This window comes from Odontesthes bonariensis, chromosome 12, assembly GCF_027942865.1.
Source record: "Odontesthes bonariensis isolate fOdoBon6 chromosome 12, fOdoBon6.hap1, whole genome shotgun sequence".
In the NCBI taxonomy this organism is placed as follows: Eukaryota; Metazoa; Chordata; class Actinopteri; order Atheriniformes; family Atherinopsidae; genus Odontesthes; species Odontesthes bonariensis.
Genome location: NC_134517.1, coordinates 6,451,928 through 6,476,192, shown reverse-complemented (window position 1 = coordinate 6,476,192; position 24,265 = coordinate 6,451,928). Strand labels below are relative to the sequence as shown.

General features: G+C 39.0%; 1 protein-coding gene across 4 annotated transcripts; it reads right to left on the bottom strand.

The window, feature by feature from the left end:
- Positions 1 to 1,975: 1,975 nt before the first annotated feature.
- pms1 (PMS1 homolog 1, mismatch repair system component) lies at positions 1,976 to 23,916 on the bottom strand. Of its 4 annotated transcripts, none has more exons than XM_075478976.1 (13): positions 23,871 to 23,916; positions 22,710 to 22,856; positions 22,250 to 22,432; positions 21,118 to 21,220; positions 20,601 to 20,764; positions 15,281 to 15,397; positions 10,235 to 10,357; positions 9,956 to 10,102; positions 7,114 to 7,949; positions 4,648 to 5,115; positions 4,308 to 4,438; positions 2,487 to 2,647; positions 1,976 to 2,398 (listed from the first exon to the last, which is right to left on the bottom strand). In XM_075478976.1, exons 2-13 carry the CDS (start codon positions 22,839 to 22,841, stop codon positions 2,198 to 2,200), a joined length of 2,766 nt encoding a protein of 921 aa, XP_075335091.1. In that variant the 5' UTR covers positions 22,842 to 22,856; positions 23,871 to 23,916; the 3' UTR covers positions 1,976 to 2,197. The 4 variants fall into 4 exon arrangements, with proteins under 4 accessions (XP_075335091.1, XP_075335090.1, XP_075335092.1 ...); XM_075478975.1 differs by having other exon boundaries at positions 22,710 to 22,853; positions 23,871 to 23,913; XM_075478977.1 differs by lacking the exon at positions 15,281 to 15,397 and having other exon boundaries at positions 22,710 to 22,853; positions 23,871 to 23,913.
- Between the last annotated feature and the right edge of the window lie 349 nt (positions 23,917 to 24,265).

Genomic DNA, 24,265 nt, shown 5'->3' with positions numbered 1-24,265 from the left:
TTATACTTCTGACAGTTTTTAGCCACACTCAAATCGTTTCACGACAGGAAATCTCAAGCAATAATGAAAATCAAAGGGCTGTCGTAATAGACTAAAGACTTTAGGAAGCAGCATGGCCACAAATTAGCACACTGTCAAAGATTTGCTAAACTTTGTGGTTGAAATTACAGCACAAATCTGTGAAGCATTCAATGCAGCCAGGGATAATGTACAACTATCTGTCAATACTTGAGGTCTAGCGGCTGGCACTAATTAAGGTAAAAGAATTATGGGCACTAACTGGCACAGTGTATTTCTCTAGCGTTGTGGCCTGCCAACACCCATTCCAATGGTGCCACAATGAGGCATAGGGAGAGTACGATACTCTTGGTTTTTGGAGAGAAATCAAGTGAAGGAGTCAGATGTCAGCCTGCAGTTTGAAGACTGCTGTTGTTAATCCAAGAAAATGTTACACATGCAAGAAATCACTCCACAAAACTGTGACATTAGATATGTAGATATTGCACCTCCAACTTGCAAATCAACAAATGAACTTGAGAGGTATCCATTGTGTTGTCAACAAAACAGAAGTTTTACCAACTTTGCAAGTCAATTTTAATATCAATCATACGCTATTATTTTTTTATTAAAAAAAACGTTTGGAATTTTTTTTACTTTTTTTTTTTTTTTACAATTTGACACAAATTCTTGAGATATTAAGAAAATGTCTGGTACGTGCTTTGTTCAAAATACCAGAGTTGCAGTACATATGGTTGATTTTCAGATTTTCAGCCCTGTCTTTACCGGTCTGTTCATAGCACCTGGTTTTAGGTGCTGGAATAAGCCATCCAATAGTAACCCTTGAACCATTTCATAACAGTAAGAGACAGCATGAGAGCTCACACAAGCACACATAGCAAACCATGTTCAACTTACCACTTAGCAAAATGATGGAGAGAAAAACTGACTATTTCATTTTTAAATGGTTACATTTCACTCGTCTCCATGCAGCCACAGGCAGAAAGTACTGATTTCTCTTTTAGGTCCGATCTTATTGTGAGTCATGTCTTTAACCAGTCAAGGATGTTAAAAAAAATGTACCACAGATAGAAACACTTAAAAGTAAAATAATAATAAATAATGATCAGCCGGCAGGTAAAATTAATTGTAATGTCTCTGTCAAACACTGCTCCATGAATCCTTGGCTCCACTTTCAAACTCTGCGTTTTCTTTCAGCTTTTAGCAGCTAATATTAATAACTGTTGTTTATATGGGCATCATTTAACCAATGTCTGCAAGGTTATTATGATCATTTACTCGTTCATTCATTTTGTCATTGATGTTGCATTCAACACCAGATGGGAAATCAGAATTTCCAATTTTGGACAACAAAACAACAATGAAGAACAACAATGATAAGTCAGGATATAAAACATTAACCAAAGGACTGGTAGAGCTTTATAAGTTACTTCCTTTCTTAAATGAAGTGAACTACGTAACTGCTGAGGAGCAAAAGAAAAAAGAAAAGCAAGACAAAAGGTTTCCCACTTCTGAGAGACAGAAAATGCAGCATTATGTGAAGCTGTGGGTGAAGATAAAGATTGGGGGCTGGATAATGCCACTATGAGCTGGATCTGTGATGTAACACTATTACTGTATAATATACCGTATGACATATTTTTTTAACCTAGCCAGCCCCAAACTAAGTGACAGGGTTGTGTTTTTCAGATGGTAGTCACTTCAGACACCCAGAGATATGGTAAGTTATCATAATATGTCCCCTTTGAGTGAATGGATCAGACAGGCTCTGGGTGAACATTACCTGTTCAATTTCCTCATCAAGAATTTCTCAACCCGTCAAGGGATTCTACCCTGCCTCATTCCAACCAACACTTGAAAAAAAGATTACCTGTATTTTGACACTATGCAGAAATTAGAAATTAGAAACCACGTGCATGTAAACTTATTCAAAGTTTTTATAGTTTTTTTGTGATCACGGAGACAGTCAAGCTTCATGTGTTCAAAAATACAAAATTGTACATAATATACTGTTATTTACACATAACACTTATGTAATGCATTTACAAAAACATGAGAAATTAATTAAATGTTGTAGTTGTAAATATAATTTATAAAGAATGGCAACAAATCAAGTATTTTGAGTCTAACAAGGTGCATATAAGCGAGAGTCATAGATATTGTGTGTGTAAGTTCTGTCTTATGTTAAAGCTCTCAAGGCCATAGCTTTCGCTTCTTTGTCTGTCGAGGGAATGTCAGTTAGGTGTTGGAGAAAAGGTCGCCCATGGATGCAGGTTTGGCTGGCGTCACCCAACTGCTGTTCCATCCGTCGGAGGGTTTCCTCCACATCTTCCCGAGATAAATTGGTAGGCAGCTGACGGGTCAGTCGAACTGCCTGACCCTGTGGGGGACAAGTAACACAATGAATCAAAACAAAAGACTAGTGATACCATACCTTAGTCTTCGTGTTGATTCACAGTATCGCTCACTTGTAGGTAGTTTGTGACTTTAAGTGGCCGGCACTCTTGCACAGTCAAGGCCTTCCTGTGAAGAACTGCTGTCAGGATCTCCCTGAGGTCCTCCACACCGAGAAAAGGCAAGCAGTCTGCCATTGCTGTCACTTCCAGATGTCTCTCAGCTGACATGTTGCCTTGCCAAAACAAGCAGAAAACAAGGATTAATACACTCCAGACGCTACTACTATCTCCAGGAAAGAATAATAAATAAATATTGTGGTTTACGGCTGAACTGATGACCAAGTCAAACAAGCCAAGGGCCAAATGGAGTGTTAAATGACTAATAGAAGCCCCAGTAGACTGGAAGGAAGTTGTCAAGTAGGGTGGAAGAATGGCTGCTTCTCATTTAAGGAAATACTGCAAATCATGCACACTTTCTATTTTTAACGCAGAACTTTTGATAATAAATAATAACCTGAGGATGGAAGGAGCAAGTGCAAAGCTGAATGGTTGAGAACATTTTCTATCAAATTTGATCCAATTAAAGATAGATTTTGGTATGAACTCTTTAAAAACAAAATCAGGGAATCGTCATTTTAAAAGTGAATTAAAAAGCAACTACCTGTAATTAAATCCATGCAGATATTTGCTTTCTCCAAAACGCACCTTGTAAAATAATACAATCCTGACAAAACCTAGATATTCAGCTGGAATTGTGCAGTGAAACCATCTTACATATGCAGCTACTCTCAGTCGCATGCACACCCACAGAGGCTGGCAGTGCCAAATGAAAATTCCAAGAATTTCTTAAAGGGCAACTATTCTCATCACCTGCACACTGGGGTGCAAACCTACTGTGAAACCACGCTGTTGGGCAGAAAGCCAATGTCAACTGAGGCGAACCGTTCTAGCAACAAAAACAACCAACAACCAACATGCACAGTGCACTGTATACTCTGTACAACCATACTTAACAGAAGTAATGCCAGAATAAGGATTAGAAAACTGGAAGAACAAATTCTGCTGCAGGAGTTCATATCATTTATTTGTGCCATGTGATTATGCATCGTAAACATACTGTCCTTGCTCTTGGTTAAACCACACCAACAGACTCAGAACACTTGGTCATTATAGACCTGTCAATTTTTGCTCCATAGTTCATCTCCCTCCAAACGGGTTTGGTTAGTAAACATAAAACAATGAGAAAAATTACTTAAAAAAAATAAAATAAAATACAATCATATTTTAGTTTAACTATTTACACCGTTTACACTAGCTTCACTTTACTAACTGGGTGTAAAGCAGATCATTGGACTACTTTTTTTAGTGTATTGATTTTGAAAACACAAGCTTAGTTTGAACATAAATTTCCCTAAAGCATATGGTTAGATGTGGCAGAGTTACTGCTTAAATTTGTTATTGTTTTTGGTAACAAAGCCAAAAAGACAAAGTTTTCAATTAAAAAAATCATATTTCTCTATTTGATCATTTCTGAAGATGGACAAATTTGTGAAGGAAAGGGCATTTTCTTCTCATTCACAACTAATCCAATATAGAGAAATAATTGCCTGTAATCCAGTTACAGGAACTCTATGTTTGACATTTCTGACTCCTGAACTATGACATTAATGATGCCAAATGGCTTGAACATGCATTACATAAAACTAAACAACCTATGAGACCTTTAAACAGCACCAAACAAGTTTAGGAAAAAAAATTAGGAAGACTTGCTTTCTGATTGACCATTGGAGCATATAAGCAATATGACTGGCAGATGAACTTTTAGTTGATATAACTCATGCTGAACTGACTCATATAGCAACAATATGGTCCAACATTTTGCTCTTATCATACCTGCGGTGAGTTTGATTTTAAAACCATTAGCCACAAGCCTGGGATCAGAAAAAAAGACCTCTCCATGCAGCTCAGGTTTTTGTTTTTCCATGTTGCACAAAGCCTCCGTATATTCAGCTCCACCGAGACTTCTATAAAAGACAAAATAGATATTTTAGCAGACAACAACAAAGTTTTTTTTTCCATATATTAGATGAAGCTGTCCATTCATTTTGAATTGCAATTTGTACACACTTTTGACTGCTCGTGTATTTATAAGTTTAAAGTTTAGAAAATAAAATGAGTGGGCAGTTCTCCATAGGAAACACCAATGGCATTTCGCTGTTGTGTGATACTTTACCCATCTGTTAACTGTACAGGGTTCTGCAGACTCACTGCTGGAAGTATATTATTCTCTAGAAGTCTCTTAAACAGCAAGGCTTCCTCCACTCGAAATGGGTTTAACAACATGAGCCTCTGACCACATAAAATGACCCAGGCACTGTGAGAGGCCAGCCGGTTTACAAGATGGAGGCCCCGTGGCGCTGCACTGCTCTGGGATGCGAGGCGCTGAAGCTGAAGCCGAAGGGTAGCCATGCTGCAGGTGAGGGGCTGAGAAGGTTTAGCCGCAGGGTTCTTCATCTTCTTTTGGGGCTGTGCACAGAAGAGCTCATCAAGCAGCTGCTGATTGGACGGAGGGGCCTTGCGTTTTTGACCCTGCATTTGGCTCCTTGAGGTGCTCAAAGTGGGTTCTCTCGAGCTTTCAGCTGTGGCCAACTTGGTCTTTTGGTTGTGATGGTCCAGGTGTTTTTTTGCTTTATCCTCATACCTGATGAGTAGAACAGACAACTTGCTTTGTTATCAAACTTAAGTTAAGATAGTTTGAAGTTGTACTTAAACCAACCAATCTCTTTGCCTGACACTGAAAGTCCGCAGATCACACTGGTGAGACCTGGATGGTGTGCACAGTCTACTCCTTCTCTTTGTAGGTTCACAGTTAATTTCATTATTACTTGTGTTTCTACATCTTCCTTTTTTCCCTATGCAGCACAGATGTCGAAATTTTATGTACAAACCTCATATTCATAAAAGTTGGTAGGTTTTCGAAAAAAATGAGGAAACGTAAAGCTACTTTTTGTTAATATCTTTTAACCTTCTTTAACTTCTTTTTATTTAGAAAATGAAAAACAAATCGAACACTTGATGCCACAAACACTCCAAAAATTTTGGGAGAGAGGCAAAGAAAGACGGAAAAGTTTACAGTATCACTGTTTTGGAATATTCTACAACCGACCCATCAACTGGTAACACATGAAGAAGTCAGGACTGGACAAAAAAGGAGCATCCCTTCCTTGCTTGGGAAGCCTTTGGTGGTGTGTCAGAAGATCTTCAATCTTCAATCTGTCCATATATGCAGTATATTCTGATATATATATGTGTGTGTGCATCTACATTTTTTAGGAAATTGGAAATTTTTGGTTTGTACTTAGAGCATATATCTCATTTCTTATTGTTTTGAAATAAGAATTTAGATGCAGAGCATCTCGCTGTACCACGATGAATGGTACATGATGAATATGTGATATATAGGTACATAGGGCACTTTTTTCTCAACCAAACAATTATTTGCCAAGTCATGTTTCCATATACCTTCATATGTTAAGCATTAGGTCTTTCACTTCAGCACCCAATTATTCAAGTAACCCTTTCCATGAATTTATGCAACTATAATTCCTAGAGGTGGTGTGCCACTTAGCAGTGGCAATGAAAAGAGCCAAGTCCTTGCCACATCCTACTTCATGTTTAAGACAGCAGCAGATCAAGGCAGAATTCTAAACAGATGTCTTTTTCCATACACTCTTCCATACCTTATATAAGGCCACGAATACTGCTGATACTGATTTTCCAACCTTGCAATTACTTTAAATTGGTATGCAGTAATCTAACATAATTGGTTTGAAATGCTTTCAGCACAGCATAATGGTGTTATTCCTGAGTTGCTAAGGAGATAGAGAACCGTAGGTAGCACAGCTGTGCCTTCTTTTACTGGCATGTCTATGTGCATCAGGCAATTTTAATTACTGATGACTACATGACAAGACTTATTTTGATGTGACTAACCGACTGAAAAGGGATTACAGGCTATTTACTGTCCATTCTAACAAGATCTCTGTTTGCTTTGATACACACCTTGAGCCAGGGAAATTACTTTACACATGCGCACTCATCTGGTCTTAATAGTTTGTTTCTAAAAACTCCTTACTCATCTTACCTTTCCTTAATGTAAATCCCCTGTTTCTGAGGAGAGCCAGAGTCAAACACAAATGTTCATTACCTCCATCATCTCTGGGTCTGATCTGTCTTTACTAGTCACCTACAGTATGTGTTAATGTTCAAACTACTTGTGAAGTTTAGGTGAAACTTTTAAATGGTCAGAAACTTGTCCAAACCTAGAGAAAGGATATTAAGATAATATTTCAAATCAAAATGAGTAAATACCAGTTCATTAAATAAAGAAATAATGATGACTCAGTGTCCCTCATAATTGTAATGCATGGGGACTATTCAAACGTAGAACATAAAAACCATCTCAAAAGATTTATAAAACCCTAAATAACTTCTGTCACAACTAAGAAAAACAATTCTCTGGATAGATGATATTTCATGGGCACAGTTGTCTGGAAATTAGAAACACAGCTCATATCAATAAAATTTCCAGAGCAGGCTTTTCACATGCAAATGACAGGTCAAACTTTCCCCCTCTCCCTTTTGTGCAAATAAGAGATGGAAACAACTACTCAGAAAAGGTAAAGGTCTGGAAACTTACTTCTTACGGTCTTCCTCCCTTAGATTTTTCCATCTCTCGTGAACAGCGATGCTGATATCCTGCAGGCTGGCAGTGGGTTTCTCCCTGAGGACCTCGGCTCTGGCCTCCTTCTCAAACAGGGCGACAGGAGACAGTGGTGCCCTCATGGCACGGTTGCTGATCATGTCATAAGCTGTCAGAGCTGCTCGTTTTTCCGTTATAGCATTTAACATTTTGCTGGAGCTGCCCTGAGTTTTGACATGTTGACCTGAGTCAGAATGATCATGCTTTAAGGGTTGGTGAATTATGATGGGCTGCAGGGGCTCTCCTGAGGAAGGGTCAGTCAAAGCTGTCCCCCGACTCCAGTCCTGAGCTGAAATTTGGTCTTTGCTTGCGTCTGCAGCTAACACTTCAATGTGTGGGTGTCTCTGTGGAGAATTTTTTGCTGAATCAGTTTCTTTTGTCTGAGAGCAACTCTGAGTCATTCCATCATCGAAAAGAGAAAAGCTGGAGTGGAACTCCTCTGGGATCTGGTCAACGATCCAATCATCTGCTACAGAGGATGAGGAGCTACAGTTTGAAGGCTGGCGGTCCAGTGAAGCATTAGTGGTTGATGTTGACAATGCTGTGTCACTTTGTTTATGCAGATCTTTGTCAAAGCTATCACTGTGGTTGGTGAGAGAGGTGTCCCTGTCTATGCTTCCTTCATTTTCAAGTTGTGAAGCATCAGTCTGCAAAGGACTAGATGGTGGGAGAAATGTCTCATTGCTGAGCTCCCTCACAGCTGACAGGTCAGTACTAGGTCGAAAGCCATACATAGACACAAGCAATGCCTCTACTGCAGTCAACACAGCCTCCTACATATAAGACAGATAAGAGATAATTAAAAACAAAAAGCCTTATCGCACATACAGATAGGCTAAAAAGGAAATACACCCTCTTTCAGTTTAGAAGTTTTTACATATGAGGAGATAAATAAAAAAATAATTACTTTGCCGTTACCAGATCTTAAAATTAGGTAAATAAACTCAAATGTACTACAACTTGTTATATATTACACTGTGTCATTATTAATTTAAACAAAACTAGCCAAATGCAGAGGCAGTGTGTGAAAAACCTCCACCCTTACTGCTTCCAGAGCAATTGAGAGTGGAAGTAGCAGCCAGATGCTCCGAACCAAATACAATTCATTTAATGATCATTAGCAAGTGTAATCATAAAAAAGGTTTTTTAAGTTTGCTTTTCTGCAGAATTCAGGTGTGTTTACATAATGCTAAGGGGGAAACACATCATCAAGGATCTTAGTTAAGCAATTTGATGCTGCCCACCCGGGAAGGGTTAAAAGGCCATTTCAAAAATGTTTAAGTCCATCATTCTGCAGTGAGAAAGATTATCCACAAGTGGATACAGTTGCCAGTCTTCCCAGGAGTGGAACGTCATTGAAAGAGACATCTCTATGTGGGAGGGAAACTGCCAAAATCAATACTGGATGCTCGTGATCTTTGGGTCCTCAGGCAGGGCTGCATTAAAAACAGGCACTCTATCATGGAAATCACTGCATGGGCTCAGGAACACTTTCAGTTTGCCATGCTGTCCACAAATGCTGCTTAAAGCTCCATCGGGTAAAGAAGAAGCCATATGTAAACATGATACAGAAATGCTGCCATCTTCTCTGGGCTGAAATTAATTTAAAAGGGACTGAGGAAAAGTAGAAAACTGTTCTGTGGTCAGATAAATCAACAAATGACATCCTTTTGGATGCTCCCCTGGACTAAAGAGAAGAGGAACCATCCAGCTTTTATTTAGTGCTCAGTTCAAGACCCTGCTTCTCTGTCGGTATTGGGGTACATTAGTGTTTACAGAACATTTAATGAGGAAGCATCAGTTTCTGAAAGGCAACATATGCTTCTATTCAGATGACATATGTCGACATCCATGCATTTTCTATACCCACTTAATTCAACTCAGGGTCAAGGTGGGGCTGGAGCCTATCCCAGCTGTCATTGGACGAGAGGCGGGGTACACCCTGGAAAGGTCATCAGTCCATCACCGGGCCACACAGAGACACAACACTCACACCCACTAAAGACACCAACTAACCTAATGTGCGTGTTTTTAAGCAGTGGGAGGAAGCCAGAGTATCCAGAGAGAACCAACGCGTACACGATGAGAACATGCAAACTCCACACAGAAAGGTCCCAGCAGGGATTTGAACCTCTTGCTATGAGGCAACAGCGTTTACCACTCTACAAAGTTATCCACCTCCTTTCTTGGTATCTTGGCCTAACTTCAACTTCAGATGATGCTATGCCTTTTAAGTGGGAAAATTAAATTTCCTATCTCTTTTCTGCTTGTTTTTTGCTGTGATATTAACATAAAATTTCACTAAAATTAGCCTCATGGATAGAAGTATAAATCAATGTTTGAAAATGGTGCTGATGTACTGTCTCTGTTATTTTGACCAAAGCACTGACATTTCACAAAGACCTCAAGAAATTCTGTCCGCTTGTGAAAAAAAAAGGGCATAGTATGTCTTCTTTGAGACAGCTGTGTGTAAATAAATGCCTGCAAAACGTAATAAACTGAAGAAATTATGTACAGAAGAGTGGGCCAAGCTACCTTCACATTAATTGGAGAGACTGACCATGTCAAACTGAAAATTATTATTTCAAGTTATTGCTGCTGAAGCTGGATCTACAAGCTACAAATCAAGGGATGTATTTAGCTTTCCAGATACTGCTTCTGCATGTTGGCTTCATTTTTAATTTTATTTTGTTCTGATAAGAAAAACCTTAGAATTAAATGAGGGTGTACTTCATTATACTGTATTGTCTAATCACATCCAACATCTGACCAAATTTACCTTGTTATGAAGAAGAATCTGGGTCTTGTCCGGTGTAAGATTTACATCCACCGAAGAAGGTGAAACTGTGATTTTAAGCATGAGGGTGGGATATCGTTGCCGGACTGCGTCATCTGCATACTGAGCAGAATAGTGTTGACGCAACAACTGAGGATAAATCCCATATTTGCACCAGGAAACAGTTGCAGAAATACAAAAGAAGATAATATTGTTAGATACAAAAAAAATAATAATTGACTGGAAAAATCCTGTAGTTAAATTTACCCAAAACGACTTTACCTTCATTATTTCCTTTTGCTGGACCGGCCGGCTGTTGACAAATATGAATGTTCTGTCAGGGTTAGATGAGCTTGTGGACGAGTAATCAGCTCCGGGCTTTGGAAAAAAGCCATCTAAAACAATCTGGATAATGATACAAACAAATAAATAAGATTGATAATATAAGATAAGGTATAGAGAAAAGGAATGTCATACTAAGCAGTTATATGCATATACATATACATATATACAATTAGGAAGGCCGATCCTTTCAACTGACAGCACAGCTGGAGATGCAGCCTTAAGTAAAAACAACAACTGAGCTCTAGTGTATCTTAACAGTGGTCCTTGGTATACTTTAAAAACAAGTGCAAAATTAAACTTAAAAAGATTAAACTTAAAAAGAAGGCATACACTTGTCAAAGGATGTTATGATGGGTTCACACCAGGAGTACTGTGAGTGTACGTGTGAGTGGCATGTATGAAACGTGACGATTTTTGTTTCAGCTCGAGCGGCACGCCATGAAAACATTTGTTGGTCAATTACTCAGGTGGGCAACAATTAACCCTTCACTGTAGTTTCAGTGGCAAGGTAACAATAACAATATACCGTACATGTTACAATTATCATTGATGATGATAATGAATGATTTTCAATTCATTTCAGCAGCTGCATGTAATTGCTCTTGAGTTACAGTTGGGTTAGGGTCATATAAACCTCTGAACTCTGCAATTGTGGTTATTAACAAAGGCATCTCTATTTTAAAAATAACTGTGAAGGCAGTTGCGGTACCACAGCAGAGCCACAGCAGAGAACAAGTAGCCGAAACGCAGCAGTTCAGCAAATTCAATTCAATTCAATTCAATTCAGTTTTATTTATATAGTGCCAAATACAACAAATGTCATCTCAGGGCACTTAAATAATATAGTCCAATTCAAGCCAATTGGAATTCAATTAATTGTAATCATAATTATTTTCAAAATAATCCAATTCATTCATATAGAGCCAATTCAAAAACGATTTCCTAGCTAAGGAAACCAACAGATTGCCCCGAAACTTGTCTTCAGTCCGATCTCCCATCCTGAGCGTGCCTGAGGCGACTGTGGAAAGGAATGACTCCCTTTAAACAGGAAGAAACCTCTGGCAGAACCAGACTCAGGAAGGGTGGCCATCCGCCTCGACCAGCCGGGGTTTGAGAAGACAGAAAAGAGGGGACATGTACATAATATCATTTGAGAAATTAAACAGGGGAAAAAGAGAGTAAAGTGAGGAAAGGTGTGACAGATGGGGCCCCCCAGCAGTCTAAGCCTATATCAGCTTAACTATGGGATGTTTCAGGATCACCTGAGCCATGGCTAACTATAAGCTTTATCAAAAAGGAAAGTTTTAAGCCTAGTCTTAAAAGTGGAAAGGGTGTCTGCTTCCCGGACATTTACTGGCAGCTTATTCCACAAGAGAGGGGCCTGATAACTGAAGGCTCTGCCTCCCATTCTACTTTTAGAAACTCTGGGAACCTCAAATAAACCTGCAGTTTGGGAGCGAAGTGCTCTGTTAGGAAAATATCTTATGAGATCTTTAAGATATGATGGAGCTCGGTCATTAAGACCTTTACATGTGAGGAGAAGAATGTTAAATTCTATTCTGAATTTAACAGGGAACAAATGAAGAGAAGCTAAAAAAAAGCAAAGCACATGTCATGTGTACACAATGCTCAGGGTGTGAACCTGGTTAGAAAGTTGACGTTCATAGAGAAAAGCCAAGTCAAATCTGCTTGATGGAACTGTGTGTAGACTTAAAAACCTCACATAAATTTGCACACAGTGAAGGCAGAACTGTTCTGTGGAGATTTTTTAATTACTTTTTTTTTGGATGATTAATAACCTTTCCTAATGGGTTCAGGATCTCAGGCTGGGACAAAGGTTTATATTTCAGAGTCTAGATCTAGTAAAGCGTCTGTGGAAAGACCTGAAAATGGCTGTACGCATATGCTTCCCAAACAAACTGGTTGAGCTTGAACCATTCTGGCAAGACAAATGGAAGATACTTCCAAAGAAAAGGTTTGCCAAACTTGTAGGAAAACTGTTCAATTGACCTGTGGCTCTTGTTACTTTTAAATGTTCTTTAACTAAGTAAATGGAATATTTCAATCTTATTCTATCTGATTTACAAAACAGTCCGCTGACTAGTTTTGGCTTTGTCATTGCGAGTAGTGTGTGTAGACTGATGGGGGGGGAGAAGAGTAATCTGATCCATTTTGAAATAATTCTGAGTCATAACAAAATGTGGAAAACTGAAAAGGTTTGTGTGAAAACTTTCTGTACAACACATGCACTGTCGATGAATATCATATGTATATAGTAGTGCTAACATTTCCAAAGTGGTTGACTCTCTGGATCAACTATGTCACAAAGGTGATATCTATACATCGCAATCATTTTCTTAGAAACTTTCAGATGAATAAAGAGAGACAATAAAAGACACAATGAGTCACCAGAGTGTTTTCTCTTATGTGCAAGCTTCACATAAAAATGCTTAACATTTTTCTATTAAAACCAACATCATACAAGATGACCTTTCACCTACAACCATGAAAGAGGGAGTTCTCATGGGGAATAAACTGATGACTCAACAGTAAGCTGAACAACTGTATTTAAAACTCCATTATGAATGTAAGCTAGTAAGAAATTATGGAAGGCTATTAATTTTCAAGTGGAGAATAGCTATGCGTTTTTCCACATGGCCTAGGGCTCATTATTAGCAGCAACGCACGCCAGTGAAGTTAATAAATGGTCTGCTGTTTCAGGTCAGGGCACATATGCTTCTCTCTTTTTCTGCTCATTAGGGTCACTTTATGAGAGTACAAATGGCACCTCTGGCCCCAAAGGTCCTCGGTTATGTGTAGTCAAGCTGCCAAAAACGAGTGTCACATTTTGCTCTGCAAAGAGAGAGCTCTTACAGCGCTCTATGAAAGGGTGGTGAAATTGTCAGCCTGCTTCCCTGGATCGCGTGTGCTTTGTTCTTGGGGACATGGAGGAGAAACATTCCCTTTGATTACTACAGGAGCAAGAGGAAAAGGTGAAAGGTTGTTCTCATAACTGGGCACCAAGCAGCAAAATAACAACAACAAAGGGGAAAATGAGAGAGAAACAGGGTGAAAAGGGCTGTTCTATATCTGTCAGACTAGATTAGTTCAGAGCCTGACAGCAGGTAGGAGCCACATGACACCTACAGTGACCAAGCAGAAAGTTACAGCTCAACAGTAATTCAATTACTGTCAGAACAGCAAAGCTTAGCTAACAAAAGAAAATTAAAAATAAAAAAAATAATAAAAATAAAAAAAAAAAAAAAAATCACTCATTCTTCATCAGCAAAGAACTCAGGAGAAAAGGGCAAAGAAATAGTTGGCGAACCAACAACTGACCACATTTGCTGGCTTAAGATCAGGTGTTCAAGAAGAAGTTATTTAATTAGATCACAGTCTAGTATAACGTGCAAGCTCATAAGCTTTGCCAAGGCTATCACTTTTACAGTATACACTAAAATTCTATGTAAAAATAACTAAGACAAACAAGTCATCATCATTCACTACCAATGCCAATTGGCTTTTTTTTCTTCTTTTTTCTTTGAGTGTCACTGTAACTGGGCTTTTAGAACATTCCTGAAACAGGTGAAATTGTATAACTTTAATCACCAGTCACAAAATTTCACTAAGGAATGTAACGTAAGGGAAAAATAATAAAAATAGCACATGGCTATTTCCATGAAAGCCAAAATCTGGATCGCATTGTGATATGATGCACAGAGGTTACAATCTTAAATTCAAATTTTCAAAAATTCACAGGGTGTAATGATAGCTACTGACAAAAACGTCCACCAACTGAATACCTTCTAAACTACCATAGCCACAAAATGTTACATGTTACATGGCGGTGTAACATGTGAGGAGGCGAGTGGGTGACCTGGGGTGTTTTTGGACATGAATTGCTCACTCTAAGATATTGAAAATGTGCATTTCTACATGAAATAAATGATTGCTATGAGCATTGCACTTGCATTTCTACAAATAAAATGTTCAAAGTGCTACAAAATAAAGTATATATATAATATTTTGTGGAAATGTGTTTGAAAAGTTACTAATCAGTTTAATGTAACATATGAGACAGAAATCCAGGAGACAACGTAGACATTTCGAGCAGTGCTCCTAAAGACGTGAACGCATCATCTCTCTTAACATGGGGGGAGTATCTCTGTTTCAAGGCTTTGTTAAGTATTGGTGATAAGGAGTTTTAGAACTTGAAATAAAGTTATTTCATGTTTTGGGGAGATTTTCATCACTGTTTCATCAAAAAAAAAAAAAAACACAGCCACGTGTGGTGCTCACTCTAAATTTATGTAAGAACTGTGTTATATGGACAACATATAGCATTCAAGCTGTGAGTCGCTACTACATTATAAGGGTCCGATAGTGGGGGGGGGGGGGGGGGGGGGTAGGATGCAGCTTGACAGAACTGGGAAGTGTCTTATTTTCTGATTTATTAGTTTGTCTTTCATATATCTCTTGATTTACCCTCTTCTCCCTCTCTAAGGTTTCTGTCATTGTACAACGTAGCTTCCCTTTGTTAAAAAGTCTATGATGTGAATGATAACCCGGCATCTGATCTTTGGGCATTAGTTTGATTTTGGATCACCAGTAAATAATGGCCTTTATTTGTTATAGTCTGATCTGTGATGACAAACTTTACAGTACTGTGAAAAAAGATGTGAACAAATGCTAGCTATTCAGAAAAGCACCTCGGTTCTCCACTGGCTCCTCTCTCACCACAACTCAATTTATCTCTGTTAAGACAGTATTTTTTCTAATCCTTGTCTTTTTTACACCTATCAGGGACATGATCATAAGTATGTGGTAAATATGGAAATATGCAAATCTAAACGTTGAAATGATATTTCACCAATGATGAACTTATTTTTTTTAAAGAACAAAACAACAACAAAAACAAGCTTGTATATCCTCTCCAAACATGAACACAATAACATCAATTTCTGCAGTTTCCCCTGAACTAACCTCTGGTTGCTCTTGGTGTTGGTGGCATGGGAGCAAGTTAGCAACAGCACTAGATCCCAGTGTTGCAAGGAGGGCACTTCTGTTATCAACCACCTTGGCCTTCTGCCACACCACGACCTGGAACATGAGTCCACATCACATTATAGTCCATCAAGAGAGGCCATCAATCTGCCATAATATCTACAGTTCATACATTTTGTTTACCAAATTATGAGACCTTCAAAGGGAATCATCAACTTAAGCTAAAATTACTTTTGTACAGAGAATTCTTGATTATTCCATAATAGCTTACATAAGAATAAAAAAAAGCTATTCAAACAGTTCACCAAGAAGATGTGGAGCATGATTCAGGTCTAATAGAGCTTGAGGTAAAAGATAAGGGCAACTGTTTGCTGCATGCTGCGTACTTACTATCCTCCCTGGACAATCAAAACAGATTTTTATGAAAGTTATGCAATGTCTGTGTGCCCCCTTCATGAGCTGCACCTCTTGTACGCTGCTGCACACAAAGTAGCAGCAGCTTGAAACTAAACCTGAGGTCACATCAAACAAGCGTTCAGCAATTTGTTAAAGCTTTCACAATCAGTCAAATTGTCAAACATTAGTCATGCTTTGATGTCGGGGCCAGTTAACCTTTAAGTATTGCTTTGGTGGGAGAGAGTAAAAATGTATATGTGCTAAATAATTTCACAGCAAATTGTACTATCTTTGATTTATGGACTGGGATAGAATATCTTTGTGTGTGTGTATACCATCTGTATAAGTGTGCATATCCATGCAACTGGAACCACAAGCCAAAGAAAAAAAGTAAAAAATGTACAACATGAATAAGCAGTTAGGTCTGGAAATATTTGGACATGGATAGCATATATTTGTTACATTAACTGTTCATCAAAACCTATTCAATTTAAAGCTGTAGTGTAGATTTAAAGTTTAATGTGAGGGCATGAATACTGGAAGAAGAGTTTAAGAACAGCCCTTTAATATATAGATCCCTCTCATATTTAACTGGACAAATTAAGATAACCATAAATAAAAGGATCATGTTCAATACACTATTGACAATCCTTCCTGGGGTTGTTTTCACGGCATGCTAAAGGTCACTGGTTGTGTGCTGCGAAGCACAATTCAATCAAAACTGCTGCATTTGGCTGAATCGGAGCAGAAAGTTTTTTCCTACTCAAGACAATTAATTCAGTTGATTCTGTCAGTACATTCCCAATAAACACTCAAGACCCAGTGATGTGGAAGCCCTGCAGGGCTATGACATCAACACTACCTCCACGTGTTTAACAGGTGATGCTTTGGCTTCAGATTATGAGTTGTTTCAAGTCCTCTTCGTACTTTTTTTTCTTCACGTCATGGTCCTACTGGTTGATTTTGGCTTTATTTGTCTAAACTGGTCTTTTTATTCCTCAGGGTTCACTTATGAATGGTTTGTAGCATGTGAAATCTTCTCTTTATAGTAGACTTGAATATTACCATGCCAGCCTCCTGCAGAGAGATCTTTACATGGCTGAATGTTGTGAAGGAGGATACGTAAGGTGCCATCGTTCACTACTGTTGTCTTCAGTGGGTGTCCAGGAAATTTATGCTGCAGGGCTCATCAGTGCATCGTTTATTTCTCTGAATGTACCAAATTGTTGATGTAGCCACTCCGAATGTTCCTATCTGTCTGATGCACATGTTCTGTTTTCACAGCTTAAGGATGGCCTGTTTAACTTGCCCTGACAGCAGCCTTGGACACATGCTGTAGGCTCACAGGAGCAGCTTCCACATGCAGATGTCTCACTCAAAACAAGCTTTGACTTCAGCTGTCAACTTAAAGTTGAGCTGACTGAAAAAAGAATAATACAACTTTAATCGTGTATTCATTATGCCTGTATGTTGAAGATTTTTTGGTAAACATCTGTTTTTCTGAGTCCCAATGTAATACTGATGGTAACTAATGGATGTTGTCAGCAACTGCTGAAATTAAGTATATAAAGTGAAAATAGTGGAATATGATGCATTGCTTTGGTATGCATGCTGGCTATGTTTAAACTGTTGTCAAATACGTCACCCATTGAGTAGTTATTTGTTTCCATTTGCTAATAGCATAGTCTGGTCATTTACACAGCTCAGAGTACCTACCGTTTCTTCCATTAGTTTTTTTTTCTTTTTTCCTAATAGAACCTGGATCAGATGGCAATATGAATAAATTGCTCATGACGAGCTAATGTTGTAATTTATATACAAAGATATACCAATAGATCCAAAGCTGTTGCCTTTTTAAACTGTTTGTAAGACAGACAGTCACAGACATCACAAGTCTTTGGGGACAGGTTTGGGTTCTCTCCATGCTTACAAATATATACTGTATGTCTACAACACCATTTAAAATACTGCATGTCAACCATACTTTCCCAAAGGTAGAAGGAATTTCTCTGAAACACAGAAATATCACTCCAGTAGATAGTGGAATTATTTGTTGTAGGGTATAAATACTATCAGTCAAAGCTGACGAATGATTGATGGTGGATAATATTTAGCTAAAGAGAAGTGTTCTTCATCACTTGAATATTTTCTTTATATCAAAACTCAACTTTACAGAAAACATGTCAGATTTTGCACTTTTCACACCTTAGTAGCTAAAAGTAAATTCTTAGATAAGGTAAAGCTTATTTAAAAAGGAGGTAACTATTCTCTTTTTTAAAATCAACCCCAAATTGCAGTGTTTTATTCTGTCCAGCAGAGAAATCACCATCTCTTGGGATAGTCAGTCTGTTAAAACTTTTAGTCCGTGTGTTTCTAAAGTGCCTCTACGAGCCAAATGAGTATTTTCCATCACTATAACAGTTTCACAGCTCACAGATTCACGAGCACAAATAACAAGACAGCAAAAGACTAAAGACAATTTGCTTTCAATAAGGTCTTTGATAAATCATTTAGAAGACAAGCATCTTAATTTATTTGTAATGTTTTGTTTGCACATCTGTCAGTAGTTATAACGCACACCATTTTGCTTTAAGGTGAAAGGACAATTGAAGTTTTCTCATTTTGAAATACGTCAGATTACAAGTTATCCTCAGAGTTAACATACTTGTTTAACTTACTCTCATGTTAAATCAGCTGCTTAATATAAAGCCTATCTAAAAACCATAAAAGCAGTGCATTATATTTAAAATGATAATAATAACAATAATAAACTACTGTGCAATTTACAGACCATTTTCAAGCTTCCATTCTTGTTGTTAAATACTATTCTGTTGAAAATGCTTCATAAACATCAGATAACAATAACATTAACGGCTCCAGATATTGTGGTAGTAATGGTAGTATCAAACTGTTGAGGATTCATGAAACTCATGCAATCAAGTGTAGCTTTTTTTTTTTTATAAATTCAAGAAGGTACGTGTATCCACTAATCAGACACAGTATGAAGTCTCTTCAGTGTGTCGCAACATTTCAAAACAGAAGATGATGTTGACTTTTTCACAATTTCAAAACTTAATTTTATATACTTGGCATGTTTTATCATTTAAATTCAAATGATTGGTTTGTGACAAATTCCCAACACATATAAATCATTTGAAATTCAATGAGGACATCTAGTGGTTGCAGCATAAGATGCACCTCATACCATACGAGCGAGGTTTTAAATAAGGACTATCATTAGAATACGTTTCACAGGTGTTGACACGGTCAATACTAAAACTACGTACCGATGTCAAAAAAGGGAAACTTTTGTCTTGTTTTTTTCTTCTTGCTTGAAAAGCGATCAACAAAAATTTGGATCTATAATGATAGACTGGCAACCAGTACAGGGTGTACACCGCCTTTTGCGTAATTGTAGCTGGGATAGGCTCCAGCCTACCCAGTGACTCTGAACAGGAATAGGCAGGTATGGAACATAGGTGAATAGATGTTTCTTCCACCTCCGCAACATTGCACACCTTCGCCCTACTCTCTCCCCCTCAGCTGCCGAAACACTCGTCCATGCCTTCATCACCTCCAGACTCGACTACTGCAATAGCATCCTGTATGGCCTCCCCTCCTCTGCTCTTCAAAAACTGCAATATGTTCAAAACTCGGCCGCCCGACTGCTCACTCACTCCCCCTCCAAAGAACACATCACTCCCATCCTTCATCAACTTCACTGGCTTCCAATAAAACAGCGAATCAACTTCAAGATCCTTCTCATCACCTACAAAGCCCTCAACAACCTTGCACCTCCATACCTTGCAAACCTCCTCCACCGCTACTCCCCCACTCGACGTCTCCGCTCCTCTGATGCCAACCTCCTCACTCCCATCACCAAGACCAAGTACCGCACCCTTGGGGACAGAGCCTTCTCCATCACCGCCCCTACCCTTTGGAACTCCCTGCCCCCCGCCATCCGGAACTCCGATACACTCCCCTCATTCAAAAGCCAGCTCAAAACCCACCTGTTCAAAATCACCTACAACACCTGATAAAATGTTCCTCTCCCCCGCAACCCCCCCACCTCCCTATGTGCCTAATGTCTGTAACAGTGTATTTTGTTCTGTTGTCTTTTTGTTTATAATGTCTCGTTTTGTCTCTGCTTTCTGTTTGTTCCTTATGTAAAGCGTCTTTGAGCATTTGGAAAAGCGCTATATAAAACTTATATATTATTATTATTATTTAGGCTGCGGCTACACGAAAACGTTTTTCACTGTAAACGATACTTTTTCTTATCGTTTCGCTGTCGCGGCCACACGGAGCCGGCGTTCCCACTACCCCAAAACGATAGTTTTTGAGAACGGGTTCCAGAGTGGGAAAGTTTGAAAACGGCCTCATTTCGTTTCCATTGTTACAGCTAAAACGTTTTTGCGTCAGTCAAACGTTGACGCTGTGAGCCAATTTTAACACTTCTCTATTGTCTGACAGCGTGGCGTGACACAGTGGCGTGTGTACTGCATCGTTTCATCGTTTCCATCCGTTTTCGTCTGGACCTGAGTCTTTATAGCAGCGCGTTGCCGTGTGGTCGCAAGAATTTTCGTACCCGTTTTCAAAAAAAACCTCGTTTCGTTTTCGTGTAGCCGTAGCCTTAAAGTCTCATTCGTGCATTTATCAGCCAAGTGTCAATTGCAGCTTTCAGTGGTGGCATTTTGTTGCTCATTGAGTAACACTAAAGGAGAGTGATGCACATAATGTTAAAAAGTGAAGATAAATGACAAATCTGTAGGTCAACATAGTTAAAAAGAGGCACAAAATAATAAAAAAAACAACACAAATTTGAGTTTCAGCAAAGAAAAATTGATTCGACTTTTTTTCCCTTCAGATGGAAAAGTCTAAACAGTGAGATGATTAAACTGACCTTGTTATGAACTAGCAACAGTCTCAGCTCAGGTTTTATGATGGCGTAGGCCATCAGCAGGTCCTGCACTTTCTTCAGCTCCTCTTTGCACCTCTTTGTGGAGGAGTAGTACTGCCTTCTCACCGGAAGATTCTTGAAAAGTTTCATCACACTCACAGATGTACCTGAAAACATGAAGAAAAACGTGTTAAATGATTTCAACATAAAAGAAAGTTTTCCAGCACATAAGTTGGCCTAACCTTCCTGGACAGCACTGGGCAGGTGGTGAAAGTGTGTTTTTGTTACTTATGATCTCTTCTAAAGAATAGATAATGTTCTGCCCTATCTGGCAAATGTAAATCGTACAGTGAAAGAGTAACTCTTTCCAATTTAGCACATTTGAAGCTGAACTCTGTCATCTAAACATGCACAATGTCTCCATCTGAGACAGCTTCATTTTTACTGAAACTTCCATTTCAAGAAGCAGTCTCTCGTTTTGTTGCTCATTACAACCCTTATTAAAATATCAGAGCCTTGCCTTGACCCAGGTGAGACGGCTTCTGAGAAACTATTTTCCCTGTAAAGTCAAGCATGTATTGGGTGCTGATGTCATCTTCCTCCGTCTTTGTGATTACAGCCACCTGAAGAGAAACGACAAAAGCACGAGCAACCAGTAGCCCCTTTCACACTGAGGAATAACCCGCGTTTAATTCGCGAATTTAGCGTGTCCGCTGTTCCTTTCACACTGACAACCTGGGCTGGCGTGTCAACTCAACTTTCAACCCGCGTCGGACCCTAGTCTTTTTGCCGAGCCGAGTTTGGTGTGAAAGCAATTGACGCGGGTCAGACATGGTCGTGGCGTGACGTGAGGAGTTTAATAGACAGAATGGACAGCTGATTCAGAACAACAACGACAGGTGAGGACAAGTTTCACTCTGTTTTACATCAAGTTTGAGACATTTTTGAAGATGGCCAACTGGGGAGACAAGGAGGTCCGCGAGCTCCTCAGCCTCCGAACAGAGGACGTTATTTACCGCCACATTTCGGGTAGTGCTCTTGTATTCTCCGCATATGTTCTTCGGCGGCATCCCACGTTGTAACCATCCACACCCCGTAAAATAACATCTCCATGAACTGCATATACAATTGCAAAAACGAGTCCTCAAGGTGTCCCGCCATCGTTTGTTTGAAAAATTTGATGCAGACAGGTGTATTTAACCCTACCTCCGACGCATGGCTTGTGCCTACATCATTGTACACGCCCAGCATTTTATGTGTTTCGTGTGACGCTCTGCCACTAGGCAACGCCCCCTGAACTCGGCTTCAGGCGACACGGGTCACCTAATACGCCAAGCTTTCACATTGCTCGACGCGGGTCGAAGTGGCAATTTGGACCCGCTAAGGTAGCATGTCTCAGTGTGAAAGGGGCTAGTGAGTCCAGTTTATACACTGTAACCAACAGGGTGCACATCTGATTCTTAACACGGCCTAATTGATCAGAAATTAAAGATTCCGCTGGCAATCATAAATCTTTTCATGAATTTATGCACAAGTTAGGTGAACTGCTTTCTATTCCCAGAACGCTGACATTCATATGTTTTACATCTGTGGGACATTTGCAATTCTATTATCCATAATTTAACGACTACAACTCATAAACAAGTTTTCACCTCTGCCACCGCACATATGGAGCCCAGTGCCTCTCCCCTGAAGCCGTATGTTTCCAGATGCTCCAGATTGTCATGGCTGCAGATCTTTGAGGTGAAATGTCTTACAGCCATCACAGGAGTATCGACAGCTTTGATTCCATGGCCGTTGTCACGTACTTCTATCCGGTCCAAGCCAAAGTTCTCCTTCATTGTGTAAATCAATACATACAGTTAATAGCAAATGCAACAGGAGTTGAAATCCAAGTATTTTCTATGAGTTGCTAAGATTTCACAAGTGACTACAGTACAGTTTCATGTTTTCTCAAAAAATATTTTTACAGTTATGCCAACCAGACTTTGTTTCGATATTCTACAAAAAACAAAAACACAAACTGTTAAAAGTGCTTATACTTTCCTCTGGTAAAGCAAATCTGATTACAGGATTTATTTTAGCACAAACGAAGACATCTAGGCACTGTACCAGTTTTACATCTACGCTTGAAGCCCCAGCATCCAGGGAATTTTCCATCAGCTCTTTCACAACATTCATCACAGAAGTGATGACCTGGGAGCTGGACAGCAGCCGCACAGTGTCTGGTGGCAGCTGCTTCATGACTCCAGATATCTGCTGAAAAGAAATCTGGTCTGAATGTTGTTCCTCTGAGTCTTGCTAAGAAAATCAACTTGACATCATGTGGCTCAGACCTTCATACATGCCTTTTTTTGTTTGTTTTAGATCAGTGGCTAATCACACTGAACTCAATGAGTAAATAACTCCCTGATATTGAGGGCAAACTCTTTCAAATATCCACATATTGTCGCACACAATCAGATAAAAACAACCAAACTAACTAACCTGGCTATAATGGGTAATGTTCTGATAATATTCAGTGTTGAACTGATCCTGCAATAGAAACAAAGCAAACCCAGTAACGTGTCTACACCAACTCTCCTTTAATTAAAACCCAGCCAAAAGTATGATTTCAGATATGAGACTTTAAAATTAGGCTATGTACATAGATGGACTTCTCTGCTGGTCCAAGAAGTCCATGGTTTATTGCTGATGAAATCCATCACAATAAACCAGCAGAATAAGAACTAACAGCGGAACTGTAAGGATTACTATGTAGAAAAATACTACTTTATTGCTGTTTAAAAATAATTACTCGAATTTCAGGGAGTTTCCACTTGGCATGACTGTTTAGCTAGGCTGAAAACCAACTAGCTTTACAAAATATCTCTTGGAAGTTATTGATTGACTGCACATTTTAAATTGCAATCGGCAGCTGGGATAAGCTTCGGCCACCACGCGACACTAAACAGGATGAAAAAGGTGCCCTTACCATTTTGTTCCTGGACATTGAGACATTGCTATAAGAAAAACCCAATATATCTTCTTTTTTTTTTTTTAAAAGGTTGTCACCTTAAATACTCTACTGAAGTAGCTAAATATGTATGCTATTACAGTATGTTGATTTGACCACTGACAGCTAATTCATCTGCAGCTTCTTGGGCTCGTTGGTTTACAATAATTATTTTCATCGTCTAACTTACGAAGCAACATCACAAACGTATATCACTCGTTAGCTGCTAAACAAGGCAAATTTATATAGACTTTCACGACCGCTCTTTCATGCTGTACCTGTTTAATCTTCCACAACAACAACCACGAACCAAGCGCCGGAAATGGCCAGATTCCCGCCCCTGCCATTAAACGTTGATTGGTTAAAAATAACTCAAGGGCGGGTTGGAAGTAATGTATGGAGAAATTCTATCCCGAGTTTAGACTAAAAGGTCAAATTTTACCGGGACTTATTGAAACCTGATGTTCAGCACAGTTGTTACTGTAAATCCAAACCCAGTCAGACTCTATTTAGTTCCAACTTTAAATGCATAAAGTGCAAACCTAAGAATTTCCACCTGCTTTATATAAGTTATTAGGTGCTTTATAGAGCCTGAGAAGTCAAACTGAAGTAATAATACCCTTTGGTAAAACATGAATCCACGTCTAGTACTTCCGCTAGAGTCAGTCTGCAC

Excerpts from the sequence above, each read along its gene's own strand:
- pms1 (XM_075478976.1), bottom strand. The coding sequence starts at position 22,841 with ATGAAGCAGCTGCCACCAGACACTGTGCGGCTGCTGTCCAGCTCCCAG. Across the intron at positions 10,358-15,280 it reads AACACCAAGAGCAACCAGAG|ATTGTTTTAGATGGCTTTTT; the intron begins GTTAGTTCAGGG and ends ATCATTATCCAG. Across the intron at positions 5,116-7,113 it reads AGGGAGGAAGACCGTAAGAA|GTATGAGGATAAAGCAAAAA; the intron begins GTAAGTTTCCAG and ends TCTACTCATCAG.